This window comes from Copadichromis virginalis, linkage group LG9 (assembly GCF_057382275.1).
Source record: "Copadichromis virginalis isolate Kocher_CV1m ecotype Utaka linkage group LG9, C_Virginalis_male_GT1.1, whole genome shotgun sequence".
Classification (NCBI taxonomy): Eukaryota; Metazoa; Chordata; class Actinopteri; order Cichliformes; family Cichlidae; genus Copadichromis; species Copadichromis virginalis.
Window position 1 is genome coordinate 15,329,509 of NC_140626.1, and position 26,743 is coordinate 15,356,251.

General features: G+C 43.7%; 1 protein-coding gene across 1 annotated transcript; it reads left to right on the plus strand.

The window, feature by feature from the left end:
• The first annotated feature begins 22,267 nt into the window (after positions 1-22,267).
• LOC146701641 (uncharacterized) lies at positions 22,268-25,112 on the plus strand. The gene has a single exon (XM_085468887.1). The coding sequence runs from the start codon at positions 22,268-22,270 to the stop codon at positions 24,938-24,940; it is 2,673 nt and encodes an 890-aa protein (XP_085325013.1). The 3' UTR covers positions 24,941-25,112.
• The last annotated feature ends 1,631 nt before the right edge of the window (positions 25,113-26,743 follow it).

Sequence of the window (26,743 nt, forward strand, 5' to 3'; positions counted from 1 at the left end):
GAGGTCAGATGTAATTTGATAATATTTGGTAATAACTCTAACCACAGTGATCAAAAGGAGCATATTAACATGGAAGGCACGTATCACTTATCCAGCAAATTACTGAGATATATGCAAGAGATTCTGCTAATAAGAAGGTGCCATGGGAGGAAAAGACAGATCCAATCTACGGCCTCCACATTCAAACCTAATGTGCATCAGCTAATAATGCAGACGTCATTCATTTCATTTGTTCATTTGTTGTTCAAATCAAATTCTCACTCATAAGAGAAATACGAGGAAAAATCTAATTTAAATAAATGAAATCATGAGAAAACTTCTCCTGGTGAGATGATGCACCTCGTGAACTGTTTCTTACTTGAAGGTATGAATGTAAATTTTAAATCAGTGCTGTCCTGAAATTACTCTCTTAAAGCTGCATGTAATTTGGTCATGAGTGCTCATTGGGAAACATTATATGTAGATGTCCAGTTGTATGTTGGTCAGGGCAATAGCCAGTTACAATAGCCAGTTGTTGCCAGCTGTTTCATTTACACTGACCCTAGTAGCAGCAAGGTGTAGCATGCAATTTCAATCATGCTCAAGACAATGACACCTTATGGCCTTAACTCTTGGTATTAAGACTGCAAGAGATGCTGCTAATAAGACTGGCTCTTATTCACACAAACAGTACAGGTCAGGTTTGTCTAAGTCCCATAGTCTGTCTTACCCAATGTGGAAAGCAAACAGCTGCACTAAAAGTTCATTCATGACAATCTAACAATTTTCGATAGAATCTGATAGTTCTTTTCCATAGTTGCCCTTTCTCACATGTGGCATACAGCATGGGAAAGTCTAAATTATACTCACACTACTGGAAATATCACATGCAGTTTACAGAAGGACATTGCCTTGATGGACCGTGCAGAAGGCATTAGCTATAATTGCATTGAACTATTAGCTGCAGAATGTGCGCATCAGTGCAAATGGGCAATACAAAGACTTTACTAGGGAGCTTGCATGTTAAAGTCCAGCTAATACCCAGCAGGATTTAGTCAGATATTTACCTCTTATGTGTAGAAAGTTCAGAGTTGCGGTACATGTATGAAAACGATGGCTACTTTCAGGGCTTTAAGCATATTCCTGTGAAAGACTTCCTGTGTTTACAAATGGTTTCAAGAGTGCATTTGGGAAACTAATCCCTCTTTGGCTCTCCACATGAACTGTTCCCCAGGCATGCTACAAAACCCTGCTCAAATGGGAACATGCACCACTAGCAGTCAGTGAAAACAGAATGCTTTTGGTGCATTTTGCATACACATTCTGCAAATGTGCGGATATAAAATATCATAACTTTTTTTACATTTCAGCTCTGAATTCACCTTTAAATATACAGATGCTCTGAAAACAATCTTTTTTGGATTTTAACCAGCCTTTATGCACAAAGGAATCACGAAATGCTTCAAAGAGAAACAATAGCTATAGTTAGCGATAGTTAGCCTCTGCACCAATGCACCTCTACAACAGGTCTCCTATAAGAAATTTTAGGTTATGATTGTCGCTGCACAGCAACAAGGTTTGGGTTTCTCTTGGGTTTCTTGTCTTAAAAACCACAGGGTTAAAATAAACATACACCTCCGCTAATATTTGGTTAAATGTTCCTCAGTAAATTGTACCAGATCAGACGCTTTTGCTAGCTGTCAACAAGCTTCTGGCATAATTCTAGCTGGATATTTGACAACTCCAGAAGCTTAATTTTAACCCGTGTGTTTCATTCTAAAACCAGTTTTGATGTTTTTGGGATCAAGTCCTTTTGAAACACCCAATTCTGTCTACATGTGATCCATTTAAGAATTGATTTCATGATTCTGGAGGCAGTACTCCTTCATTATTCTACTTTGTCCAGTGTCCTGTACCAGTACCACTAACAACATGTTCTTAGGTTTGAAAGCCTCTTTCAAACATACCTCCAAGTTGCTAAATTTATTGAGCTTATTAATAAAGCTATTATTATTTATCTTGTGTAACCATAAAATGTTACTCTATAAGCTGGAGATTTAAGTTGATTTTGGAGAACAGGTTTCTTTCTTGGCCTTCTGCCTCTGTACATGGCAGCTGTCTATGCTTGTGGTCCAGCAGTTTCCAATTGTTGACAGGCATGAGCATTGGTGGCTCCCGGGTTGTTCCCAAACATCCTAGCCATCTACTTTCATCTGTGGGTGACAGTTTAGTGGGCTTGGTAAATTGGTGACACATCTAAATAACTTGCACAAGTTACATCCAAGATTTGCAGAATAATTTTCCTTGATTTGACCCACTCTGGTGGATTTAAAATAAATCTGAATAGATGTGGGAAAACTTTTACCTGGAACAGTTTTAGTGAACAAAACTGTGTATCACCTGTACAATTGTAAATGAATTAAAAATATTTAAATATTTTTCTATAGTGGGTAATGAAGTTATCAAATTTCATGGCATAAAGGGCCAATTTTCACTTGAACACTATGTTAGCAATGCATTGGGCAGTTATTTCAGTAAATTACTGAATGTTTGAAATAAATCTTTTTACATGGAGGGTCATTTATTGTTTATTTTAATAATTATTATATCGTTTGCATGTTCTCATGTTTGCGAGGGCTCTCCCCGGGTACTCCGGCTTCCTCCCACAGACCAAAGACATGCAGTTAGTGGGGATAGGTTAATTGGAAACTCTAAATTTCCCATAGGTGTGAATGTGGGAGTAAATGTGAGCATATATGGTTGTCTCTGTGTACATGTTAGCCCTGCAACAGACTGGTGACCTCCGGGGTGTACCCCACCTCTCACCCTAAGACAGCTGGGACAGGCTCCAGCCCCCCCGCGACCCTGAAAAAGGATAACAGAAGCAAATGGATAGATGGGTGGAATAATTATATAGCATATAATATGAGAAAAGCTATATAATCTAGAAATAATAACTGATAAATTAGCTCGTTGTTTATTATGGCCTTTCGGTGGGATGTTTATTTTTACTTTGGTTTATTCAAACATAGTTTTAATGCTAAATATGTTGTCAGGCTGGGTACATAGACTCAGTTCATATCATGGTTGTCATAAAATGATCTTGAATGAAAGAGAATTTGTTACATATGAAAAAACAAGCATATATTCGTATTTTTACTCAGTAAAATTGTGTGTGTTTTTTAGAGTGACACAAGTGATTGTAAATGCTGTAAGTGTGTGGGTGCTGATTGGAGCTACTTGACATGCAGTAAAGAAGTGTGGGGGTGGTTAGAGCCTCTGCAGTCAGGTAGGTGAACTGTCCCGGTAGGCTAATAACTATTAACCACAAAGTGTGAACGAGGTGAAACAAAAAAAAAAAAAACCCTCAGTGCTCTGTTCTGAGAACTGCTGTTAGACACAGCTCAGCACTGCTAAAAAACACAAAAAAATAATTAACTCCAAATGCAATAAAAAAAAACAGCTAAAGGCGCTTGAGTCAAATTAACAATTGCTAAAATTGCAGAGGTCGCTGTGCTGTTTGTCTTTTAGACACACCTTGTGATTCATGATCATTTCTTCCCAGTAGATTGTTTTTAATGTGGAGAGCAAAAGCATGATGGCACAGAGTAGCCCTCGAAAAATGAAAGAAATGAAGGTCGGTGTGGGCTACGATCAAACCTAATTATATACAGAGCTGCTGCAGGGATGGACTGTTGGCTCCATTTGCTGCTTTTATTAAACAGCCTTATCAGATGCCATTAACGTTTGTGTGGCTGAGTAATAAGCAGGTAACATATGCTGCAGTCATTTTATAAATGTAAAGACATCCTGTGGAAATTGTCAGCCATTTTTTCACATCAACAAACAACATTTAACGTTTAAAAGACACTCATTGATAATGGTTATGAACAAATAGCACAAAAATGACACTTTGTAGTAACATCATTTTCATTATTTAAATACATTTAAAACAGATTAGACAGCAGGAAAAAATAAGTATATCAAAATACATTGACTTCAAACTAGTGATGTGTGTATTCTTTATGTTGGAAAAACTGGTGTCCTTTTCTTTTCATTATTCTGTGTATAGCTGTAGAGTATCAAGTCAAATATGTAATAATATAAACAGAAATCCCTTGTCTTAATTATATATGTAAAACAATGCAGTTTTAAAAACATGGGGTGCCGTCATGTTCCTCACAGTGGTTTTGGGTTTTTTTGCCTGCCTTTCTCTACTTCTTTACTTTGAAACACAAGATTCCATTAACTGTTACAGTTCACTTTTGGAATGACGTATTGTTACAATGTAGTTTAAGCTGGAGGCAGGAACTCAGTGCCCACAATTAAAATGTAGCTGAAGGTTCAAACTATTCTTAAATTTAACAAAAATCCTGGAAACAACCACATCTGCAGTTTCAGATTAGTTCTAAAGTGCTGTTCAAGGTTGTGGATACCTAAGAGTCAGGTACTTCTGTTTATATATGCTTTTACTGCACTGGCAAGGTGTTTGGGATCATTGTCATGCTGAAAAATAAAGCTGCTGCAGATGTTTTCTAGATAGTATGTGGACATAATGGAGTTTTAATCCACCACCACACTCCCAAACAGATCTTTTGCTGATGTGTCCATCCAAATTTAGATTGCCTGGGCTATACATTACACCGTATAACTAGATGCCATTGCAACTGGTACAGCAGTTTGATTCATCCAAAAGGCAGCAGCTGCTTCATTTAGCCGAAAACACAGCAAATCCTTTCCAGGTGAATCAATTCTAACAAAAAGTCTCAGATAATTATGGGTGGCAGAGTTCAATTAGGATGTCAGTGCTCCATTTGGGCCATTTTCTTCCACAGCACTGGTTGCTGATACTGCTGAGTGATTAAGTGTAATTGCCTTAATAATTTGGTGTGGTTTTAGGAACTTTAACTATGCACTATGTTGGAAATCCTTCTGGTACCTTTCAACATTTAGTCGGTGTTTTTACTTCAGCCTGAGCAGAAGAAAAAAATCAAACAAGGCTTGTACAAAGAGGATTATTATAATATGCAAGAGGTTCAGAGACTATGAAATATGGGTTCATGTACTCAGAGATAAAAAAAAAAAAAATAACTGGACTCAGGTGTGGAATTCAAGTAGGAAGACAGATTGTGTGTGGCTGCTATAACAGGCTTTGAATGTACAGCTGTGACCAGAAAACGTAATTAATGCATGTGATGCAAAAACAGGAAGTTATTAAAATACAATGAGAGTTTAAAAACATAAGTCTTTATACTTTATGCCATTAAAAACATACTTGACAATCCAACAAAAGCTTAGTTTTGACAGTCATATTTATATGAAGCACTATTTAAATTCTCTGTTTACCAATTCATTTCCTTTGAGAACCTCCCAAAGACAGTTCCTTTATCCAGTTTGGCTCAGTGACTGGCTCTTAGGACAGATTGCTATTTTGGCAGTCGTCAGTATCAATTAGCTGCTTCTACAGAAAGAATCTCATCCCAGGGCTGGATGTACTTCAACTGTACTGTCTGAAGATGCACTGCAAGCTGGAGGGCCGATCTAAACAGGACCTGCAGCGGGTGGAATGTGCTCCTATGCCAAGCACAGATTCTACAGAACAAGAACTGTGGGCTGCTCTCCACGAGGTGTACTTGGACTTTATCCGCAGGACAAGAAATTCACTGAAGAAGCTGTTGTTTGCATTTCTTAATTATTTACTTGTCAGAAAGTATTTGGCAAATAAAACATTTGCAGAAGAGAAACTCAGAAATTCTTGTCTGTGCTTTGCCAAAGAATATAAACAGATACACATCTGATTTTGTGCACATGCCCCTCAACCAACTCTGTGGGATACACTTCTTCCCCTTTCTTTGTACACCCGCACTTATTTTTCATTATATCAAAATCTTGATATATAACAAAATAAAAGTTCACAAAAGCTCAAAAAGGCTGAAAAACTTCAAAATCTTTGTTCGTCTCTTGGTTTCAATACTATAAAGTGCTCTTTCAGTCACTATAAGTACACTATGGACTTTGTAAGGAAGAATTTTAGGCACAGATAGCAAAATAAAACCAACTTCTGTTGGTGCTGAGATCTGCTGTGGTCACTCACTTCTGTGCATCAGTCAAGATTTAGCATTGATTCGTTTTAAATGAATCACACTTCTATAGCCCTTAACATTTTCAGTGTTAAACGTTTAATGTAATCCTCCAGCTTTTTACTATAATTATTATTTAAATTAGTCATGGGCTTTTCAAGAGAAGTACTTTGAAATCAAGTTTTAAGGAGTTGTAGAAACTTTAAATACTTTAAAGCCTATATAACTGCCAATAAAATACATCATTTCTGCCAAAGAGGCCTGATTTGAATCAAGTTGGTGTAGCGGTTGCACACTTTAACTTTGAGGATGATCAGCTGAATGTGCAGCTTCTGTCAGTTTAACTTAGGTTTATAGCTCAGTATCAGCTCATTGCTTAGCTGTCCAGCCTGCAACTTTCTTGTTCTGGTTCACTCGTTGCACTGTTATTTTCAGCTCCTGTAAAGACACATCAGTCCTCAGTATTACTGTAGCCAAGTGCCATTACTAATTACTAATTGGAATATAGTGAACACAGAGGAGCATTTAGCAGCTTAAGAGCTGGATATTTCCCCAAGTAGTAACCGGCTGTATAAATAAGCAGCCATCTGTCGACAAGTTAAACAGCTATGCTCACTAATTGTTGCTACTGCCTAAAAAAGTGGCCATAAAAATCATTAACTACACTTAGACTGCAGTCTGTTTCTCTAAAAGCGATAGAGACAGAGGGAAAGAGCGGCGTCTGCTCTTTTGAATGTGCAGGGCTTCTTCTGCCGGACTGCCAGCAAAGGTGATGACTTTTTTAAAGTGACATCTGTACTTCCTCTCTGATCTTCTTTCTGAAGACAATTTTCTTCAGGACTTTTTCCAGGAATTTAGATATTGCTCCAAAATATGAAAGAACGGTTTCATCAAGATTTGTTTGTTTTTTTTCAGGAATGCTTGCATTATGGCAAAACTTTGCTAGACCCGCCCCTGCACAGTTACCAGCTGTCAGCTACTTAGAAAAGGATCCTGGTGTTATTTGTCTCTCAGAACCTGTTTCTCCATCACCTGTTCAGCTCTGATGATTCAGTAAGGACATCTCCTGGTTTCATCTGCATGTTTCCCTCTCACCACATATCCAAACCGATATCATGACCAGCAGCTTTTACAGCTGTGGCTCCAGCAAACATCAGCTGATACTAGAAATTAATATTAAATAAATTCTAGCAACAGCTGATCAAGCTTAAACATGCTGCTGTTGTTTAGCGCGACGTCTGTTTTCCTCTTTCTGGCGCAAAAACAAACAGAGAAACGGGACTTGTGACAGAAAAGCCGATCAGCTGATCATTGATCAGTTTCATGAGTGAAGTAGCAACAGGAGAGGGAGAGAATGAGAGAAGAAGAGACAGCTGACAGCGTAGAGACGCAGAATAACTCCAGCTTTGTGTCTTTTTCCATTGCAGCTGAAGTACGGGACAAACTGCGTTCCTTTTCAGCTCAATACGAAACGCTTAACATTTTCTCTGAATACGAGACAATTCCGTTTTTTACGGGACGATTTGCAACTCTACTAACTAACCTTATGAATAAAATAAAGTTCACTATCAGTAACATCATAGCACCCACCCAGCTGTATAGAAACTGCCTGGTATGCCCAATGGCCAGTCCGGCTATGTTCACAGGTGGCTGAAAACACTGGAAAGTGTGTGATGGGTGAAGGGTTGATGACAGAATTAATGTTGTTAAATAAGACATGGGCTCTGTGACACTTATCAGAGATGATGTCTGATGAATACTTTTTTATCTTCTAACATTATTAGTAATGTAACAGGGCTTCCCTTAACATATCAAAGGAGATCTGAAGTTTATCTTTTTTTCAATTTTCTTTCTGCTTTTCTACAAGTCCTCCTGACAAGTTTCATTGGTTAGAATTTCAGTTTTACTCTTATTAGAATCTGAGTTGAATCTGTGATTTTCAACCGCCGTTTCAAACCTTATAATTTAACGGGACAGCCACCACAGCTATTATCTAGTGTATAGTCTTGAAAGACATGGGACACTGTCCCAGCTGTTATAAGGTGTGAGACAAAGTTTGGCCTGGTATCCCAGCATCCTCTTCTGTCACATCAACCCTCTGCATGTCTTCCTTCACTACATCCATGAACATCCCCTGAAGTATTCCTCTTTTTGTAATTGGGACCAACGTGTATAAATAAATAAATAAATAAATAAATAAATAAAAATCATTTAATAAAAACCAAAAAGAAACACAATTAGTCATTCCCCATCTCCATTTAAGCAAATTTACTTCTACAGTTTGTTAAGGTGTCTCAGAACAGGAAGTGGCAATCCATCCAGTACCCTTCTCTGACTTGCAATCCCTTGACAGTGATTAAATCCACCATTTGTTAGGTTGCTATTTGTTCACTACCTGGATGCACAAGCTTTTCACTCAAATCGTGACTGATCAACAGCCCGGCTGTGCATACCTGGGAACTATTCCTGCTCCTGTTTTGGATAGAAAGGTAACTGTTGTGTATTTTGGGTTATAACAGGATCCGTAGTGGGCTTGCCCCGATGCATTAGGGGAAATGATGCTTTTCGGCTGTTGCTCGGGCTAGTTCCATGTTAAGTTGCTCCGTTATAATAAATACCGCAAGTTACGTCGTGGTCCGAGTATCATTGTTATACTAGTAACCCGGAGTGAAGATATAACAAAAGTGGCGACGAGGACGTCTGGACCGACGCTGCAGTCCGCTTTGGAGTTTTACATTTTTTTTTCCTGCTGATGCCTCGCGCTAACCTGGTGTTAGACGGCGCCGGAGGTAGGACGACGCTACCGGTGTGCGAAGGTGGATGCCGTTTTTTTTTTCTCCTCAGCGAAACGGGGAGGAATGTACAGCGGACAGGACGACGAGGGCAGACTCCGTAAGTGACGTTAACCAAAACATAAACGGATAAAAGAGACGTTACGAAAAGGAACAGTTGTGAGGGGAAGAGTGCCATTCAACCAGGAGCCGAGTAATGGCTGGAGTTACTGGCCCTATCGGTCCCTTCGACGAAAGCACGGAGCAATGGAGCTCATATACGGAGCGTTTTGGATATTTCGTTGCGGCTAACGACATACAGGATGCTAAACTGGTGCCCATTTTTTTGAGTGTGATAGGCCCAAAGACTTTTACCCTGCTAAGGAGCCTGCTACAGCCAGCAAAGCCAGGCAGTAAAAGTTTCACAGAGATCATGGACACACTGACCAAACACTTCTCGCCCAAGCCCCTCGTGATCGCTGAACGGTTCAAGTTTCACAAGCGAAACCAAGAAGAGGGTGAGTCTGTCACAATGTTCGTTGCATCGTTACGCAAATTAGCTGAACACTGTGAGTTTAAAGATGTTTTAAATGACACATTAAGAGACAGACTCGTGTGTGGTTTAAGAAATGAAGCTGCACAGAAGAAATTGCTCACGGAAAGTGATTTGACTCTTGAGAAGGCAATTAATATCAGTGTGACCATGGAAATGGCATCAAAAGAAGCCCATGCGCTACATGCTACAGACAGAGTACACAAACTAGACAATGGTAAAGCAAATGCACAGGGACCATGCTTCCGCTGTGGCAAGTTAGGACACCTTGCTAGTGATTGCTGGTGCAAAGAAATGGATTGCAACAACTGTGGAAAAAAAGGTCATGTAGCACGGGCATGCAGGAACAAAAGGTGCAAGGATAAGGGCTCAAAGCCTGGGAATAAAAGAGGCACTGCAAGATTCAAAAAAGAAAGACATGTTCACACAGTTAAGCTTCATGAGGATAGAGCAAATGACTCCTCAGATGAAGAAGTGTTGTCTGCAATAAATACTGTGCGAATACTGAAGGTGGACGAAACCTCAGACGGCTTTTGGGTCACGCCCAAACTGGAGGGACATGTTGTAAAAATGCAGATTGACACTGGGTCAAAAGCATCACTAGTGTCATATAATGTCTATAGGACATGTCTGAAGCACCTTCCACTCAAACCCTCCGACACAGTATTTAAAGGATATACTGGACATCGAGTGCCTATGAAAGGAATGGCAGAGGTGACTGTTCAATACAATGGCCAAACTGCTAAGCTGCCTGTGTATGTTACGCAGAAGAACTGCCCTGCTATAATGGGACGTGTGTGGCTCAAAACAATCAGACTCAACTGGCAAGAGGTGAGAAAGCTGTCGCATGGTTCCTCTCAGCTACAGGCCATACTGGGAAAACACCAGGAGGTTTTTCGTGAGGAGCTGGGCAGCATGAAAAAAATTACAGTGAAGCTGCATCTCAAGCCTGACTCCAAGCCAGTCTTTATGAAGGCTAGACCTGTGCCGTACGCCATTCGGCCCAAGGTGGAGTCTAATTTAGACGCATTGGTCAAGAATGGTGTTCTGGAGCCGGTTACGACCAGCGAGTGGGCCACGCCCATCGTTCCAGTTCCCAAAAAGGACGGCGGAATCCGGATCTGCGGAGACTTCAAGGTATCCGTGAATCCTGTATTAACAGCAGAGCAGTATCCCCTTCCACTGATTGATGACTTATTTGCTGGTCTGAGTGGAGGACAAAAGTTCAGCAAAATAGATCTCAACCAAGCTTACCTGCAAATGCACGTTGAAGAGCAGTCACGTGACATGTTGACTATTAACACACATAAGGGACTTTTCAGATTTTGCAGGTTGCCTTTTGGCATCACATCAGCTCCAGCATTGTTTCAACGAGCGATTGATCAAATCCTGAGTGGATTACCTGGTGTGCAATGCTATCTGGATGATATCCTGTGTACAGGAGCAGATGATGAAGAGCATCTGCGCAACTTGGATGCGACCCTTCAGAGGCTGAAGGAATACGGATTGAGAGTCCGTAAGGAGAAATGTGACTTTTTCCAGTCATCTGTGGAATATCTAGGGCACGTGATTGATGCAAATGGACTTCACACTGCACCTTCGAAGATCACAGCAATCGTGGATGCACCCCCACCACGAAATGTCAGTCAGTTAAAGTCTTTCTTAGGGCTGTTGAACTACTACGGACGGTTCATACCCAACTTGGCATCACTCCTGAAACCACTGCACAACCTGCTACGCAAGGAAGAAGCATGGGAGTGGACAGCAAGCGGCCAAGACGCCTTTCAAAAGGCAAAGGATTCACTGACTGCATCTGAGGTGCTAACCCACTTCAATCCCAAGTTCCCAATTCAGCTTGCTTGTGATGCTTCTCCCTATGGGGTGGGGGCAGTGATTTCCCACATTCTCCCAAATGGCGAAGAAAGGCCAATTGCATTCGCATCAAGGACATTAAACACAGCAGAGTCCAACTATGCTCAGCTGGAACGAGAGGCGCTGAGCATTGTATTCGGTGTTCGGAAATTCCACCAGTACCTGTACGGTAGGAAGTTTACACTGTTTACTGACCATAGGCCTCTCACAACCATCCTGGGACCCTATACAGGGATTCCATCTCTTGCTGCTTCACGTCTCCAGAGGTGGGCGTTGATATTGTCAGGACATTCTTATGACATCAAGTATCGCAAATCGGAGTCTCATTGCAATGCAGATGGGTTGTCCAGGTTACCCCTTCCTGTTAAAAAACCCGTCTCTGACACAGTTGAGATCCTCTACTTCAGGGAGGTAGAGACAGCACCTGTTTCGGCTGTGCAGGTGAAAAAGGCGTCCAGAAATGACCCTGTGTTGGCAGCAGTGCTGGACTGGATCATTAAGGGTCTGCCTGCAAGTAAGGGTGTAGACCTGAAGGCTTTCCTGGGAAAGCGGGCGGAGCTTTCTGTTCAGGCGGGATGTTTGCTGTGGGGGAGGAGAGTCATCATTCCCATGTCACTGCGACCAAAACTGTTGAAGCAACTGCATGCAGGACATAGTGGAATAGTGAGAATGAAGGAAATAGCGAGAAGCTATTTTTGGTGGCCAAATATGGACAAACAGATCGAGGAGATTGCTAAGAACTGCTCTTCGTGTCAGATGGTCCGGAACAACCCACCACTTGCTCCTCTTCATCCCTGGGAGTTCCCACAGGAGCCATGGCATCGGGTACACATTGACTTTGCAGGTCCATACGAGGACAAAATGTTTCTTGTAGCTGTTGATGCACACAGTAAATGGCCTGAAGTGACCATCATGAAATCAGCCACCACTGAAAAGACCATAGAAGCTCTAGGAGAAATGTGCAGTAGGTTTGGATCTCCTACTCAGATAGTCTCTGACAATGGACCTCAACTGGTTTCACAGGAAATGGAGGCTTTCCTACAGGCTAATGGAGTGCAGCACATTACGTCAGCTCCATACCATCCTGCAACGAATGGTCTTGCAGAAAGGTTTGTTCAGACAATGAAACATGCACTGAAAACATCACAAGGCCAAGGAACACTGCATCAGAGACTGCACAAGTTTCTGCTTAACTACCGGAATAGTCCACATGCGACCACAAGGACATCTCCTGCCAACGCAATGTTCAAAAGAGATCTGCGCACTACCTTTGATCTTTTGAAACCCTCAACTGTGAAGGACACTGTACAAAAACAACAAGAGAAACAAATCATGTGCAGGGGTCAAAAGGTCAAGGGCAGAGTCTTCAGCACCGGCGAGTCAGTGCAGGCCAGGAACTACCGAGGAGTACACAAGTGGGTTCCTGCAACTGTCATTGCTCAAACTGGTCCAGTTTCATATACAGTTCAGGTGGCCGATGGAGTCTGGAGAAGACACGTGGATCAGCTACTCCGGTCCGCACCAGTGTCTGCAGAAGGGTCTTGCGGAGATCTTGAAAATGCACTCATCGACTCGTCAGCCCCTTCACACACACAAGTAGAGAACTCCACCACATCAGGAACAGTGGTTCCACCTGTAAAGGAGACTGTAAGAGAGACTGAGACATCTTCGGTGTCAGGAACAAAGGCTCCACAAGAGAGCACACAGACTGACGTTACCACAGACCGCCAATACCCCAATAGAGAGCGGCGGCCTCCTGTTCGTCTGAGTTATTAGAGGGCACCTGACCCAAATGAACGGGGCAGAATAATCCCCATGGGTCATGGGGGAGGTTGAGGTAGTCCACCCTCACTCCCCAAGATAGCAATTAAAAGAGTTGGTGTTGTAACCTTACAGTTAATAAGAGGTGAAATGTTTGTGAGGCTATTACTGTCATGTGCCAGTGAAGACTGAAGTTTGTGAGTAGATCACCTGTTTATTTCATAGTACATCCTTTGTAAGAGGGGAGGAGATGTTGTGTATTTTGGGTTATAACAGGATCCGTAGTGGGCTTGCCCCGATGCATTAGGGGAAATGATGCTTTTCGGCTGTTGCTCGGGCTAGCTCCATGTTAAGTTGCTCCGTTATAATAAATACCGCAAGTTACGTCGTGGTCCGAGTATCATTGTTATACTAGTAACCCGGAGTGAAGATATAACAGTAACCCCTCGATTTCTTGCAGCTACCTACCAAAAATCCTCTCTTTTTGTTTTTCACTGTGAGCTTTGTGTGTATTAGTTGTATTTGGGATTGGTCTAAGGACCAGTCCTTTTGTCAGGATGTTGTGATTCTGACTAGCAATCAGGCAATCATCAGCAATCAAAATGGTGCGTACGTACGCATGCAGCTGCGCAGCGCTCCCAACTGATGCGCTTGCTCTCCATTGTGTGCCTTTCTCTTCGTTTGTATCTATTCATCTAGACTGTATATGTCTTCTGTTTGCTATTTATTCCTGATGTCTTTACGAGTTATGTTTTTTTTCTCCAGCTCAATTGGCATGGAGCACCCATAATTTTGTTGTACATGTACAATGCCAATAAAGTGCTATTCTGTTCTATTCTTGCAATACCAAAGTTCAATAAGAAGCCCTCACCTCTCTGGAGCAAAGATAAAGATGTAGAATTATTAATGACGTTCTTGTAACTTTTTTGCATCTCTATAAAAAATGCGTGTGCGAACCAACCACTGTTAATTTAAATCATGCACATCATGACTATCTGTATTTATAATAGGGAAACTGCTCTCACGGGCGGCATGTTCTTTGCAGCACATAACTGAGAAATTAGCGGCAGCACACAGTGGCTGAGATAAAAACCCAAAGTTTCATTTTTCAGTGAAATTCTGCTGACAGGTTCACAGATGGAAACAGCTTCTCATCTGCACTCAATGGAGCAAAATAAGAAAACTGGCTAAGCAATTCTGCTGCAGAAGCAGGTAGAGATTCAGCCATTTGTTCTCAGTAATGGGTCCACCCTCTTGGTGAAGTGAAAGTGTCTGTTCACAGGTAGCAAAGTGATAAGCGGTCTAAATTTGTTTCTGAAATTTTCAGTTTAACTTTAGATGCAGTGAGTAATCGAAGACTTTACAGCATATTTATTAATATGTGTAATATATGTATGCATATGTTTCAGAAATGCATAAAGTGGCAAATGGTGCCCCATCCATAACAGAGCTATAAATTACATTTGATAAAAAGTAAGTGTTTTGCAGAGAAACCCTTTGTTCACTCTGTAACAATATGAACTCATGCCAATGAAAGCTGCCAGACCACAAGTCTGAGTTCAATGTGACCCTTCCACACAAACATTACAGCATGATGTGTTTGGATGCACCGAACGTGCTTAAAAGCTTCAGTTGATCATTGGTTATTTTTCCTGTGTGTGTGTGTGTGTGTGTGTGTGTGTGTGTGTGTGTGTGTGTGTGTGCACGCACATTATTTAAGGTCAAACTGACCACTTTCTACTTAGCGTGTCCCCAGTATTTGTGCAGATGTCTGGGTTTGATTGATTGGTGTGGCTTCTTTTTATGAAGCCTGGTTTCCTACTGCTGAATACAAGCTCCGTGTAACTGGATGCATAGAGGGAGGGAGAGAAAAACAGGACTAATTCACTGCGGAAGTGTATCAAGAGAACATTTTAAAGCCCTGCATGTTGCTTGGAAGAAAAAAGAAAATCCAGTAATATGATTTCTCAAAATGAAATGTGCTGACGTCAAACTTTAGACAGACTTTCCAGTGTAATTACACTATAAAGAAAGAGCTCTAAACAATACACAGTCATGGCAAATACGTCATAAAAATCACAGTTTTAAAAATAACTTTTCCTCATAAAATAATTGATTTCCTTGTTTTTCTGTATTCCCAACCTGTTTCCTTCTCCCATGAATACATCATGTGCGGAACCCAATACTTAATAGCTGCATGCCGGCATCTTCTCATATATAACTCTTGTGCGTCCAGTGTTGTGGGTAGGTGAGTTCACGCTCACACCTCAGCGATCTGTGAAATTATTAACGTGCTTGTGGGCAGAGGCTGCGTGATGATGATCATCATCATCTCAAAATGAGAGAGGTTTTACAGTTTTCTTTTTTTTGTTATTTTTATTGTTTGATAGTGTGTTTGTCGGTCTGCTGTGCGAGGGGAGGACAAGATAATGGCTGAAGGAGAAAACGTGAATGATTCAAAACAAAGGAAAAGACAGATCCTACATAATAGTAGAGCTTCATAAATTTAAGAAAAAATAATAATATTCTGTTATTCAGCTGATATCCATCCACTGAATGAGGCTCTCTTCATGCTGACAGGTTCCACTTTTTGTTTCTGCACCACACAGTTGTATGTTGGCAATTAAACTGAAGCAGATTAGTGGCACTGACCATGTTAACTCCTTGGTGAAAACATTTCTAGAGTGGTGGTGCTGCAGCCTCTCCTAACTACCTTTAATTCAAGCAGCGTTCGAGTGAAACCTGGGGGTGGGGGGCTTTGACTGACTCATATGAAGCTTGTTCAAGTAAATCAGCTTGTAGACACCTGCTGGAAAGGTGGCCGTTTTGAACACTGTCAGATCATGCTGGGATTTCATGAGGCTTTCTGCAAACTAGAGGACCCCATGCAGCTCAAGTGTTATTAAAGTAAAACATGCCAGGAAAAATAAGCAATTTTTCAAAGATAAAGAATTCCAGCTGGAGCTGAACTGCTCTCATGAGAAGAGAAGCTTTTAAATCTTTTTTTTGTATCAAAGCCTTATTTAACTGTTCGCTGCTGCCATACAGAAATCAACACATGAATAAATGTTTGTACATTTGTAGGATAACATTAGGTAGAAGCTCGGGGGGGCCCACCTCAGAAAATTCAGAATATCAGAAACTTTTTTCCTGTTTTCAGCTGAAGCTTTATGCAATGTTTGCACCAGTAGGCTCGAAATGATTCTATTTATGTACAAGAAGTACAAAAATCAGGCAATTTGTGACAGTTAAAAATACTGGCGTAAAATGCAAGCTTTTAGACAATCTGTATCGCTCGTGCAGCCATCAATTTGCTCAACCACTTATCCAACTTAGGGTTGTGGGGGTTCTGGAGCCTATCCCAGCTACGGTAGGGTGGCAGACAGTGTACATGCTGGACTATTTGCCTGTCCACTGTATCGCTTTTAAGTAATTATCACTCCTCTAGTATTAGTCATTAGCTGTCTTTTCATTTAATATTGCCTGTCAACACACGTAGAGGTCTGATTAACTCTTTTATTCTGCCTGGTTCTGTCTGATATTCGACTAGTTTTGATTTTTTGCTGTTGACGTCTGTGAACACTTATTATATTTTATAAAATCTTTCAAAGGTCAGATGTGTTTCAGAAAGATTTCTGCCCGTGGGCACAAATGTGCCTGTTCCAAATATATACTTGGGGGTGAGGGTATACACAGATATCAAGGTGAAAGCAGTAAAAAGCTTTGCTTTTCCTCAATAGCTGAACCTGAGGTAGTCCAAACTAATAGTACCAGCACAGAAATATATAAAAAGGAAAAGAAAAAGGTCTGATAATAAAATCTTGAAAAAAAGTGGCAGCTGACAGCAGGTAAAAATTTCAAAGGCTTGTCTGGTTATTTGGTGAGGACTCCTGGGTTTCAGAAGTAATAGCCTCTGCTATTATCTCTGTTATTATCTCCTTAGCAGCCAAAGCACTGAAGCCTCCCAAGAGAAGTTTAAGGAGTTTCTGCTGTCCGTTATTCAGGCAGATGAAAATGGATATGATGTTACTGACTGGGAGAACAAGCTGTTTAAAGTGACCCTCTCGAGCTCGGGGTTGGCACGCAACCCTGAGCACCGAGTTGAATAATGATGATGTTCTTTTCCATCGGACACAGCAATCACATTTCATATTTAATATTATTCTGCTTCTGCACCAGGGTCATTTCCTCCCACAGTTTTGGCCTAAGTGCACATAGTTAAAAATTATGTTGATTTCTGAAATTTAAAGCATCTTTTCAGTACAGAATTTGGGATGTTTACTAGACAATATGAGAAAGTTTCACCAAACCTACACAAAAATATAAATCTCAATTCTGTCTTTGCACTTTAATCAATATTTCATATTCAGCAAGTGAAACAATCTTCACAACACAGCATATTTATTGTAGATTTGATATTAAAAAGTGAGCCATGTGGATTGCTTTGATATTATGTGACCTCTGCCTTAGTGTGGGTCTGTTTTCTACCAATTAGATGATCCTTCCTAATGTCTGGGCTCCTCCTTTACCCCCTGTCCTATTCTCTTAGTCATGACCGAGAGCTCAAAGCCATAAATGTGGATAGGAATGGAGATCTTCCAGTAAAATTTCCTTTATGGTTAAAGTCGCAGTTACAGAGGCCTTGGTGTTAGGGAAACATTGGTTGCTAGGGAAAAACTGGTTGTTATCACCAGATGAAACTGAATGAAATCGGTGACAAAGAGGGTGCTGCTCCGAAAAAACTCCTTGTGACTGTGTTGGTTGCTAGTAGATTGGTGTTGTTCCCATTGTTTGCATGGAAGACACCAGCTTGCAATCACTGACCAACTATTAGCCAAGAAGTAGTGAAGCTTGAAAAAAGCAGAAACTGGAAATGTAGAAGGTTCACCTTCAAAATAAGGTTGTATCTTACTACTGGGGCAAATTTTCAAAGGGTCCTTTGAAAGATAACAGTTTCTGTTTCCAGTGTGCGTTGCACTTTTCACAATTTCACAACCACAGAGAGTATTTGGTGTGTTTTTGTTGACAACTTGATGTCTTCATGCAAACTATAAGTGGCTGCAGCAACAAAAGTAACCGCAAGGTTTTTGATGTGGCATGCCTATCAGCAGGTTTCAGCAAGCACTCACCAAGTGGTCAGGGAATAAACATGTTTCACTTGCAACCTGTGGTTAATAGGACGTCACTGATCAATCCCTAGGTCTGTGTGTTCCTCACCTCAACCAGTAAGGCATCCGTTTCACCACAAGTGCAAATCTAATCTGCCTCTTGATCTGTAAAACCTCACTTGTGAGCAAGGCCTGAAGACACTAAGCCCTGGAATGAACTGGACCATGCTGCTTGACATTTTGGATCCAACACAGACCTGACTGGATCTGATTGTGATGTAGTCAACAAAACAGCAGCAGGTCTAATTTTCACACAGGAACGAAGGTAAATGGCCTGTATTTGTATAGCGCTTTACTAGTCCCTAAGGCGCTTTAAAAATTCAGTCATCCACCCATTCACACACACGTGATTGCAAGTTACATTGAAGCCACAGCTGCCCTGGGGTGCACTGACAGAGGTAAGGCTGCCGGACACTGGCACCACCGGGCCCTCTGACCACCACCAGTAGGCAACGGGTGAAGTGTCTTGCCCAAGGACACAACGACCAAGACTGTCCGAGCCAGGGCTCGAACCGGCAACCTTCCGATTACAAGTCAAACTCCCAACTCTTGAGCCACGATCGCTCCATGTAGATCATTTAATCAGTTCTCAGAACAAAAGAACACATGCAGACAAAATGCTCTGAAATGCTCCAGGTGTGATTTGAAGCTTTGTAAATGATGGAACAAAAGACTGTGAGGCTTTTGGTGTTCATGTTTGGTTTTATGTTTAGTATTGTTATGCTTTGATTTGTGACTCGTTTTCTTTGCTCTTTGAGAGTTAATGAAGATCTTATGATAAGCTTTGTTTTTGTGACATCCTAGACATCCTTTTAAATGTTTTATTGTTTTAGTCCCCCAGTTCACCTATTGGTACCTCAGTCTCATCTGCATGCTTGTCCTCCCACTATCATGTTTGTTTTGCACTTCTCTAGTGATAGTTGTCTCTTTGAATGTTACTTTTCTTTCATGTATTCCATTATTTTAATTCCTCTTATGACTACCTGTTCTGCCCTAAATATGTCCTAAGTGCGCATATTTTGCCTGTCGTCCAATTGTTAACATATTAATTAATGCCTTAGAATGTTTTCAATTACTGTTTGCTCATCTTTTTGGTTCTTGTACTCAGACAGACAAACACAAAAATGAGCCAATTTTTATGTAAGACCTGCATTTTTGGTTCTTTAATTGAGTCCACAGACATCATCACTGATGAGAAATGCACATCTCAGTATCTCAGTTAGTGTGTGTGTTTTTTTTTTTTTTAATCTTTATTCTTTTCCAATTTATTTACAACTGCTAGCAGTACAGGTTGATGGTTGTTTAGACGTGACTGTTAAACTCCTTTACTAAGAGCAGCAACTCTCTCCATGACTGTGTGGGCAGTGAACTGTTTTCTGTTAGAGCAACATGGCCTTAGATGTGGGGGTTGCTAACACATCTCCACTACTTCCCTCTCGGTTGCAGACCACCGCAGTGCAGACGGAAAACCACAGCCTGATGAAACTATAGCAGTACCACATTTTCTACAAAAAGGATGGATGCAAATATCTGCAAGATATGAAGAAAACTAAAGATCAGTTATTAGCTTTTTAGCAAAATGGATTTGATTTCCTCATTTGCATGCATTAATCATTTTGATGCACATTCAGATCTAGGGCATTATAAATACCATCCTATCAATATTTCATTATAACATGAGCACTCAGTACTCAGAAGTCTGTCTACATCCAACTTTAACACAGAACTGTGGATGAGATCAAAATATAGAAAGTTTATGTGGTGTCACAATGCAAGAATTAGCAGGACTAATGTATGTGCATTTTTGCAACAGACAAACTGGTCAAAATGCAGTACCAACTGTGCTGCCCACGTCAGTATCAGAAAGCCATCGGTGTCCATGGTGATAGATGACTCCTGTTTTGGAGGAGAGGAGCAAGGTGCCCTGTCAAAATGGAGTGTCCTTCTGAAAAAGGAACTTCATACAGAGGGATACTATGAGACGAGGAGCTATTAGGGAGGAAGCAAGATTTAAGTAATAGCCCCAATTTCTTTTAAGGTCCCAGCTGAAATCCATACTCTCATTGTGTCTCTCACTTTCGACCTTAGAGGGCAGATTGTTTGGTCACTGTGTAGGGCAGTGTTGTGCTCAGCTGTAATGACTACAGCTGGCCTGAACGTGTGGTGTCAGAACAAACTCTTCTGTCCTTCTGAGAAATCTGACCTTCTGAGAATAGCTGGACAGTGCAGGAAATGTGTACTTTGGAGTTTGACTCATACAAGTTCAGTTTTGAAATTCTTGAAAATTCTCTGTATTCGATTCTCTGTGTACTTTCCATTCTCAGTCTGAGTCTCTTGCCACAGTGCTACAAGCATGAAGCCCACAGTGTACCTTCGTCATACTGGTTTCATCATCACTCACAGCTGCTGAAATATTTCATTTCCAAATCCGATTCCAGCCGTGCGCCATTTTTGACAGGATACTGCTTTTTGTTTTCATGTATTTAATAGCAACGATTTTGATCCAGAGGTGCCATCATTCTTTTATGTATGAACCACTCATCCACGAGCTCATTGTTCATTATCATTATTGCATATTGTTATATCCTTTAAGCAGGTAGCTTCTTTGAGATCAGATCTCTTTTTAAAGAGAGAACTATGCAAAAAAAACAAATATACAAAAACTCAGACTGCCACACAATAAAACACATTCCCCTCACCCCCAACCAGTCATAGGAGATAGCTGCCCCTCCCTGAGCCTGATTTGTTGTGTTAAATAGGGGGCTTTCCACTGTCGCCAAGTGTTTGCTCATAGGGGCTCATTTTGGGTTTTCTCTGTATTATTGAAAGTATTTACCTTACAATATAAAGAGGCTTGAGACCACTGCTGTGATTTGACGTTATACAAATGAAATTGAAATGAAGGTTTTACAGCATTTGCCTTGTTCAGACAGTTTCTGTTAGTTCATGACTTGTTTGCCCCAAAACAGCTCTGTTAGGTTTTTGGTTTTCAATAAAAGGTTTTTTGTTTGTTTTCTGTTCTAATTGTAAAGCTTTGGGTTTAGTGAAATTAAATTTGATATAAAAAAATTATTTCTCACTCTGACGTTTTCCCACCCAAACTGAATCATTCTGCACTGACACAGTGAAAATCGCATTTCTTTAGAATCTGTATATTTAGTACATGCGTCTGATGCAGTTTCACTTGGAAGCCTTGGAAGCAGTGATTTTCATTTTACAGCTGAGTAAAAACATTTATTGTTGCATATTATAGTGGTAAGCAAACCCTTTAGCATAGCCGGGCACTGAACAGAGGACACACGTAGTGTATCAAGCATATTGGATATATTTTTAGTTTAACAATGAGAGGAAACTGAAAACAGTAAGTGCTTTATATAATTTTCAACCAGCAAGCTGCCCGAAATCCATTAACTCAAAAAGACCCTTCACAAATCTTCTGTCATGGCCTGGGTCTAGGGACCCAGGGCTCAGGCATTTTCAGTGTATGTTTATGTTTATGTTTTCCGTGTGTTGTATTGGTTTGCTCTCCATCTCTCCATGTGTCTCTGTGTGAGCTTCCGGAGGTGTGGGTTCGCTGAGGAGACTGCGAACCCGGAAGTGGTCTACTCGAGAGACGGCCGCACCTGCCGCTCGTCGTCCTCTGCCAGCTGCAGCAGATTACGCTCGTCTAGGAACGGCATTTAGGACTGCAGCTGAGCTGAGGCCGACGCTGGATCCTTGAGTCAGAACTCGTCAGTACTGCCGTGAGCTTTTACGTAACCTCCGCGGAAACAGATCCCCTGCTAACCCTCTGCCTTTTGTGTTACCAGGAATCGGGAGCGGAGTACGCCTCTAAAGTCACGGTGTGGGAATTGGAGTTTTTTGGAGTCGCCACCTTTCACTTCTCACGGACATCTGCACTGTGTGGGATTCAGGGAGAATCACCACGGGACCACAGTGCTGGGATTTTGTATATAGTTGTGTGTTTTTCACCTCCTGTAAATAAATCCACTGTCCTTCACTTAGAGTCTCGCGTTTGGGCCCTGCTTTCACTGTCACTCCACGGTCTGCCATCGCAGCCCGTGACAGAAGGATCCAGCCACTATGGACCCAGCGGACTCACTGCGGAAGCGCAGCTCCCGTTTTGACGGGACCCGACTAGTGCTTGGAGGGCCTCCGTGCTGCCGTTCCTCGCTGGCAGCCTACCCTTCGGCCCACTCGTCTGCTTCCTCTCCGCGGACGCCTCGGTCTCGCAGAGAACGCCCTAGCCGGTCCCGGGAGGATTACTATGAGCCTGACAGCAATCAGCTTACACCCGCTCAGGCATTCTATAAGATGCTAGGGATTATTCTCGTGCCACCCGACACACCCAGCGCTCCCACATCACTGCAGGAGCAGCCACATCAAAATCCGCCCTCGTCACATTCCGCCAGCTTCATGAACACTACAGCTCGTGCTTCTCCGGTTTGGGAAAATAGAAGTTTTCGTTTTAAGAGCGATTATTCTCCCATAGGTTCAGAAGACTGTGCGCCTGACGTTCTTTCAAATCCAGGAATCAAGACTGTTTCGTCTGGAACTCTTTATTCTGGGGCTATGTTTGTTCAGTCAGCTGATCAGCAGCCATCTTCAGTTCGGTTAGCCGATCAGCGGCCACCTTCAGCTCGGTTTACAGCGCCACGTCTGGACCCAGCGGTCTCTGAGGAGAGGCTCAGGGGGGAGGTTATGGACAAGGTTTACCGCATGTGTGAGTTGTGGTGGGAGAAGCCCACGGAGGGGTTGCGTCGCGCCGTGGAGAGGCGGCTGCAGGGGATGCTGTTTGAATTCCCCTGGTTGGTGGACTCCCTTAATTCAGTTGTCCTGGACTTCCTGCTTTCCACCCTCCACCTCCACTCTCCTCCTCAGGCTGCTCACCGGCCCGGACAGCTGGTGGATTCACAGCCTGAGACGCCGGCCCCGACGTCTACATGGAAACGACGTTCGCGCCGCCGGCGTTCCTCACCGCAGCCGCCCTCCCGGACATCTCAAGAACCGGCTGTGGTGAGTAATAAGGACACTTTTTCATTTCTCACCCCATCTGCTTTTTTGTTTTCAGTGGATGGTGACGCTGCTGCAAGCCGGCCTACAGTACGACTAGCGTCGCCTCATTCAGCAGTCTCCATGCCGCTGGCGGCTTCACCATCTGTGGATGTAGCGCCGTCGTCATCTCATCCGCATGTAGTCACCCCTCTGCCATCTTCTTCACCGGCTCTGCCTTCACCTTCCCCGCCTGCGTACACCGCATCACCATCTTCGCCTCCGGATCATCCATCTGTGACTGGAGCGCAGCCGGAGGTGCCCGCACGGCCAGCTGAGGAGCTCAGCATGCCCGAGCAGGAGCTCAGCGAGCGGGAGGAGCCCGCGTCGCCAGCTGTGGAGCACAGCGAGCCGGAGGAGCTCAGCGAGCCGGAGGAGCTCAGCGAGCCGGAGGAGCAGGAGCAGCTCAGCGAGCCGGAGGAGCTCAGCGAGCCAGAGGAGCAGGAGCAGCTCAGCGAGCCGGAGGAGCTCAGCGAGCCCGAGCAGGAGCAGCTCAGCGAGCCGGAGGAGCTCAGCATGCCCGAGCAGAAGCAGCTCAGCGAGCCGGAGGAGCTCAGCGAGCCGGAGGAGCTCAGCGAACCACCAGCAGAGGAGCTCGGCGAGCGGAAGGAACAACCGGCGCTGCCAGCCGAGCTCAGCGAGCCGGAGGAGCTCAGCATGCCCCAGCAGGAGCAGCTCAGCGAGCCGGAGGAGCTCAGCATGCCCGAGCAGGAGGAGCTCAGCATGCCCGAGCAGAAGCAGCTCAGCGAGCCGGAGGAGCTCAGCGAGCCGGAGGAGCTCAGCGAACCACCAGCAGAGGAGCTCGGCGAGCGGAAGGAACAACCGGCGCTGCCAGCCGAGGAGGGGCTCTCGCTGCCAGCCGAGGAGGGACCCGCTCAGCCGGAGGTCAGCGAACCGGAGGGACCTCCACGTCTAGCGCGGCCTCCACGCCATCCACGTCCAGTGCGTCCACGTCAGCGACCGGCGCGTCATAGACCATGTGCCACGCCTCGCTGTTGCTCACTGGAGCAGCGACGTTGCCATCGGACCCGTGGCAGGCCACCAGAACCGTTCCGCCGCCACCGGACCTGTGGCAGGCCGCCGGAGGAGCAGCGCCGCCGCCACCGGACCCGTGGCAGGCCACCAGAACCGTTCCGCCGCCACGGGACCCGTGGCAGGCCGCCGGAGGAGCAGCGCCGCCGCCACCGGACCCGTGGCAGGCCACCGGAACCGTTCCGCCGCGGCTGCCGGACCCGTGGCCGCTCGCCGGAGCTGCTGCGTTTCCATCAAGGGGTTAGAGGTAGGCCACCTGAACTGTTTTGCCGCCACTGTCTAACCCGCGGCGGGTCCCGCTTGTTTTGCCATCCTGCGGGTCGGCCGCCGGAACTGTGTTTGCTGCCGCTGGACCGGGGGATTGGACTGTTGAACTGTGTTTTTCTGTTGTTGCTTTGTAGTGGCTGTTTAGCGGAGTGGTTTTGGGGCCCTCCGTCCTGGACCTCCCGCCGCCCGCCCTGGGTTGGTTGTACTGTTGTTTTTGGTTTGTGTTTTTGGGTCGTCGGGAGCCGACCCTTAGAGGGGGGGTACTGTCATGGCCTGGGTCTAGGGACCCAGGGCTCAGGCATTTTCAGTGTATGTTTATGTTTATGTTTTCCGTGTGTTGTATTGGTTTGCTCTCCATCTCTCCATGTGTCTCTGTGTGAGCTTCCGGAGGTGTGGGTTCGCTGAGGAGACTGCGAACCCGGAAGTGGTCTACTCGAGAGACGGCCGCACCTGCCGCTCGTCGTCCTCTGCCAGCTGCAGCAGATTACGCTCGTCTAGGAACGGCATTTAGGACTGCAGCTGAGCTGAGGCCGACGCTGGATCCTTGAGTCAGAACTCGTCAGTACTGCCGTGAGCTTTTACGTAACCTCCGCAGAAACAGATCCCCTGCTAACCCTCTGCCTTTTGTGTTACCAGGAATCGGGAGCGGAGTACACCTCTAAAGTCACGGTGTGGGAATTGGAGTTTTTTGGAGTCGCCACCTTTCACTTCTCACGGACATCTGCACTGTGTGGGATTCAGGGAGAATCACCACGGGACCACAGTGCTGGGATTTTGTATATAGTTGTGTGTTTTTCACCTCCTGTAAATAAATCCACTGTCCTTCACTTAGAGTCTCGCGTTTGGGCCCTGCTTTCACTGTCACTCCACGGTCTGCCATCGCAGCCCGTGACATCTTCCAAAGCCAGCCTGCAGATTTTCTAAGTAAATTCCCTGCAGCTGCCCTTGTCTCCCTGCTTCTCTCAGAGCCTGTGAAACACTAAAGGTACACTTCTTTGTGGAGTACACAATGCTGTTCTGGCTTATCGATTGGATGTCTGTAGCATTTAAGTATAATATGATTTCCACGGGAAGATAAAAATTATTCTCAGAGTTGAAATATAACATCTTTTGCTGCTGGTGTCTGTGCAACGATAAAGTTCACAAAATGTGAACGCTGTTGTGGACACAGCAGCACTGCCTCTGTGGACTGAAGTATTCCACGCGACAAAAAGAAAAAAACAAAAGAAAAAGGCAAGCATAGAGGAAGCATAAAATGCTGCTTTTCTATAATATGCAGTCCAGAGTTCAATTCATGTGACTGCTCATATGTGCATGGGCTATTTGTGGACCTATGGGTTAGGATTATTTTTTCCTAATGTGCAGCTGAGCTGCTGCTGTCAGCAGAAACTCTGCAGGTTCAAATGTCAGTTACTCCTCCCCAAATGACTGTGCAAATCTCTTTATCGGGCAATGGTGACAGAGGTCAAGGGGAACCTTGACACTGTCAAAAGTGTCTGAATTCAGAGGACATTTGCTCAGGATCCAGTATATATATGCACCTGCTGGTTCATTGGGGCCTCTCCAAAAAGTGAAATAGTAAAACAGCACATTAGCTGTAGAAGTCTTACAAAGGTTAGATAATGCACTAAGAAATGGTGCACAGTCCAGAGATCATTAATAGGGCAGCACAGTGATATCACGGGACCGAACGGACTCAAGCGCAGAACCGTAGTTCTTAGAGTGAAAGTCAAAAGTTTATTTACAATCACCAGGTGAAATATATACAAAATGTGGGGATTGGAGTTTCCAGGGATCCACAGGAAGGAGGGGACAGACACACAATCACAATCATACACGCCACGCTCCTCTTCAGACCCTTACGCCACACCGCTCTTCTACCAAAACACACTCTCACTCCACTACCACCACGCCACACTGCCAAACTCAGGAATCCAGGGAAAGTAAACAGGAACAGGTCCAGGGTATCTATGTACAGGGAAACACACGGTCAGAAACAAGCACGTGATTCTTATGGAGCCTTGGATTTGCCAGGGCTGCCCTAACTCAGGTTACTTAACGATCCAGCGAGGAGAAGCCCTGAGTCACTGCCTTAAATAGTGACCAGTAAACCAGGTTAATGAGTGGGAGGTGGTTAATCTGCCCAGATGAGTGGGCCAAGGGCAGGAACCCATGATAAGTTCCACCAAGGCAGGCAGGAGAGAGGAA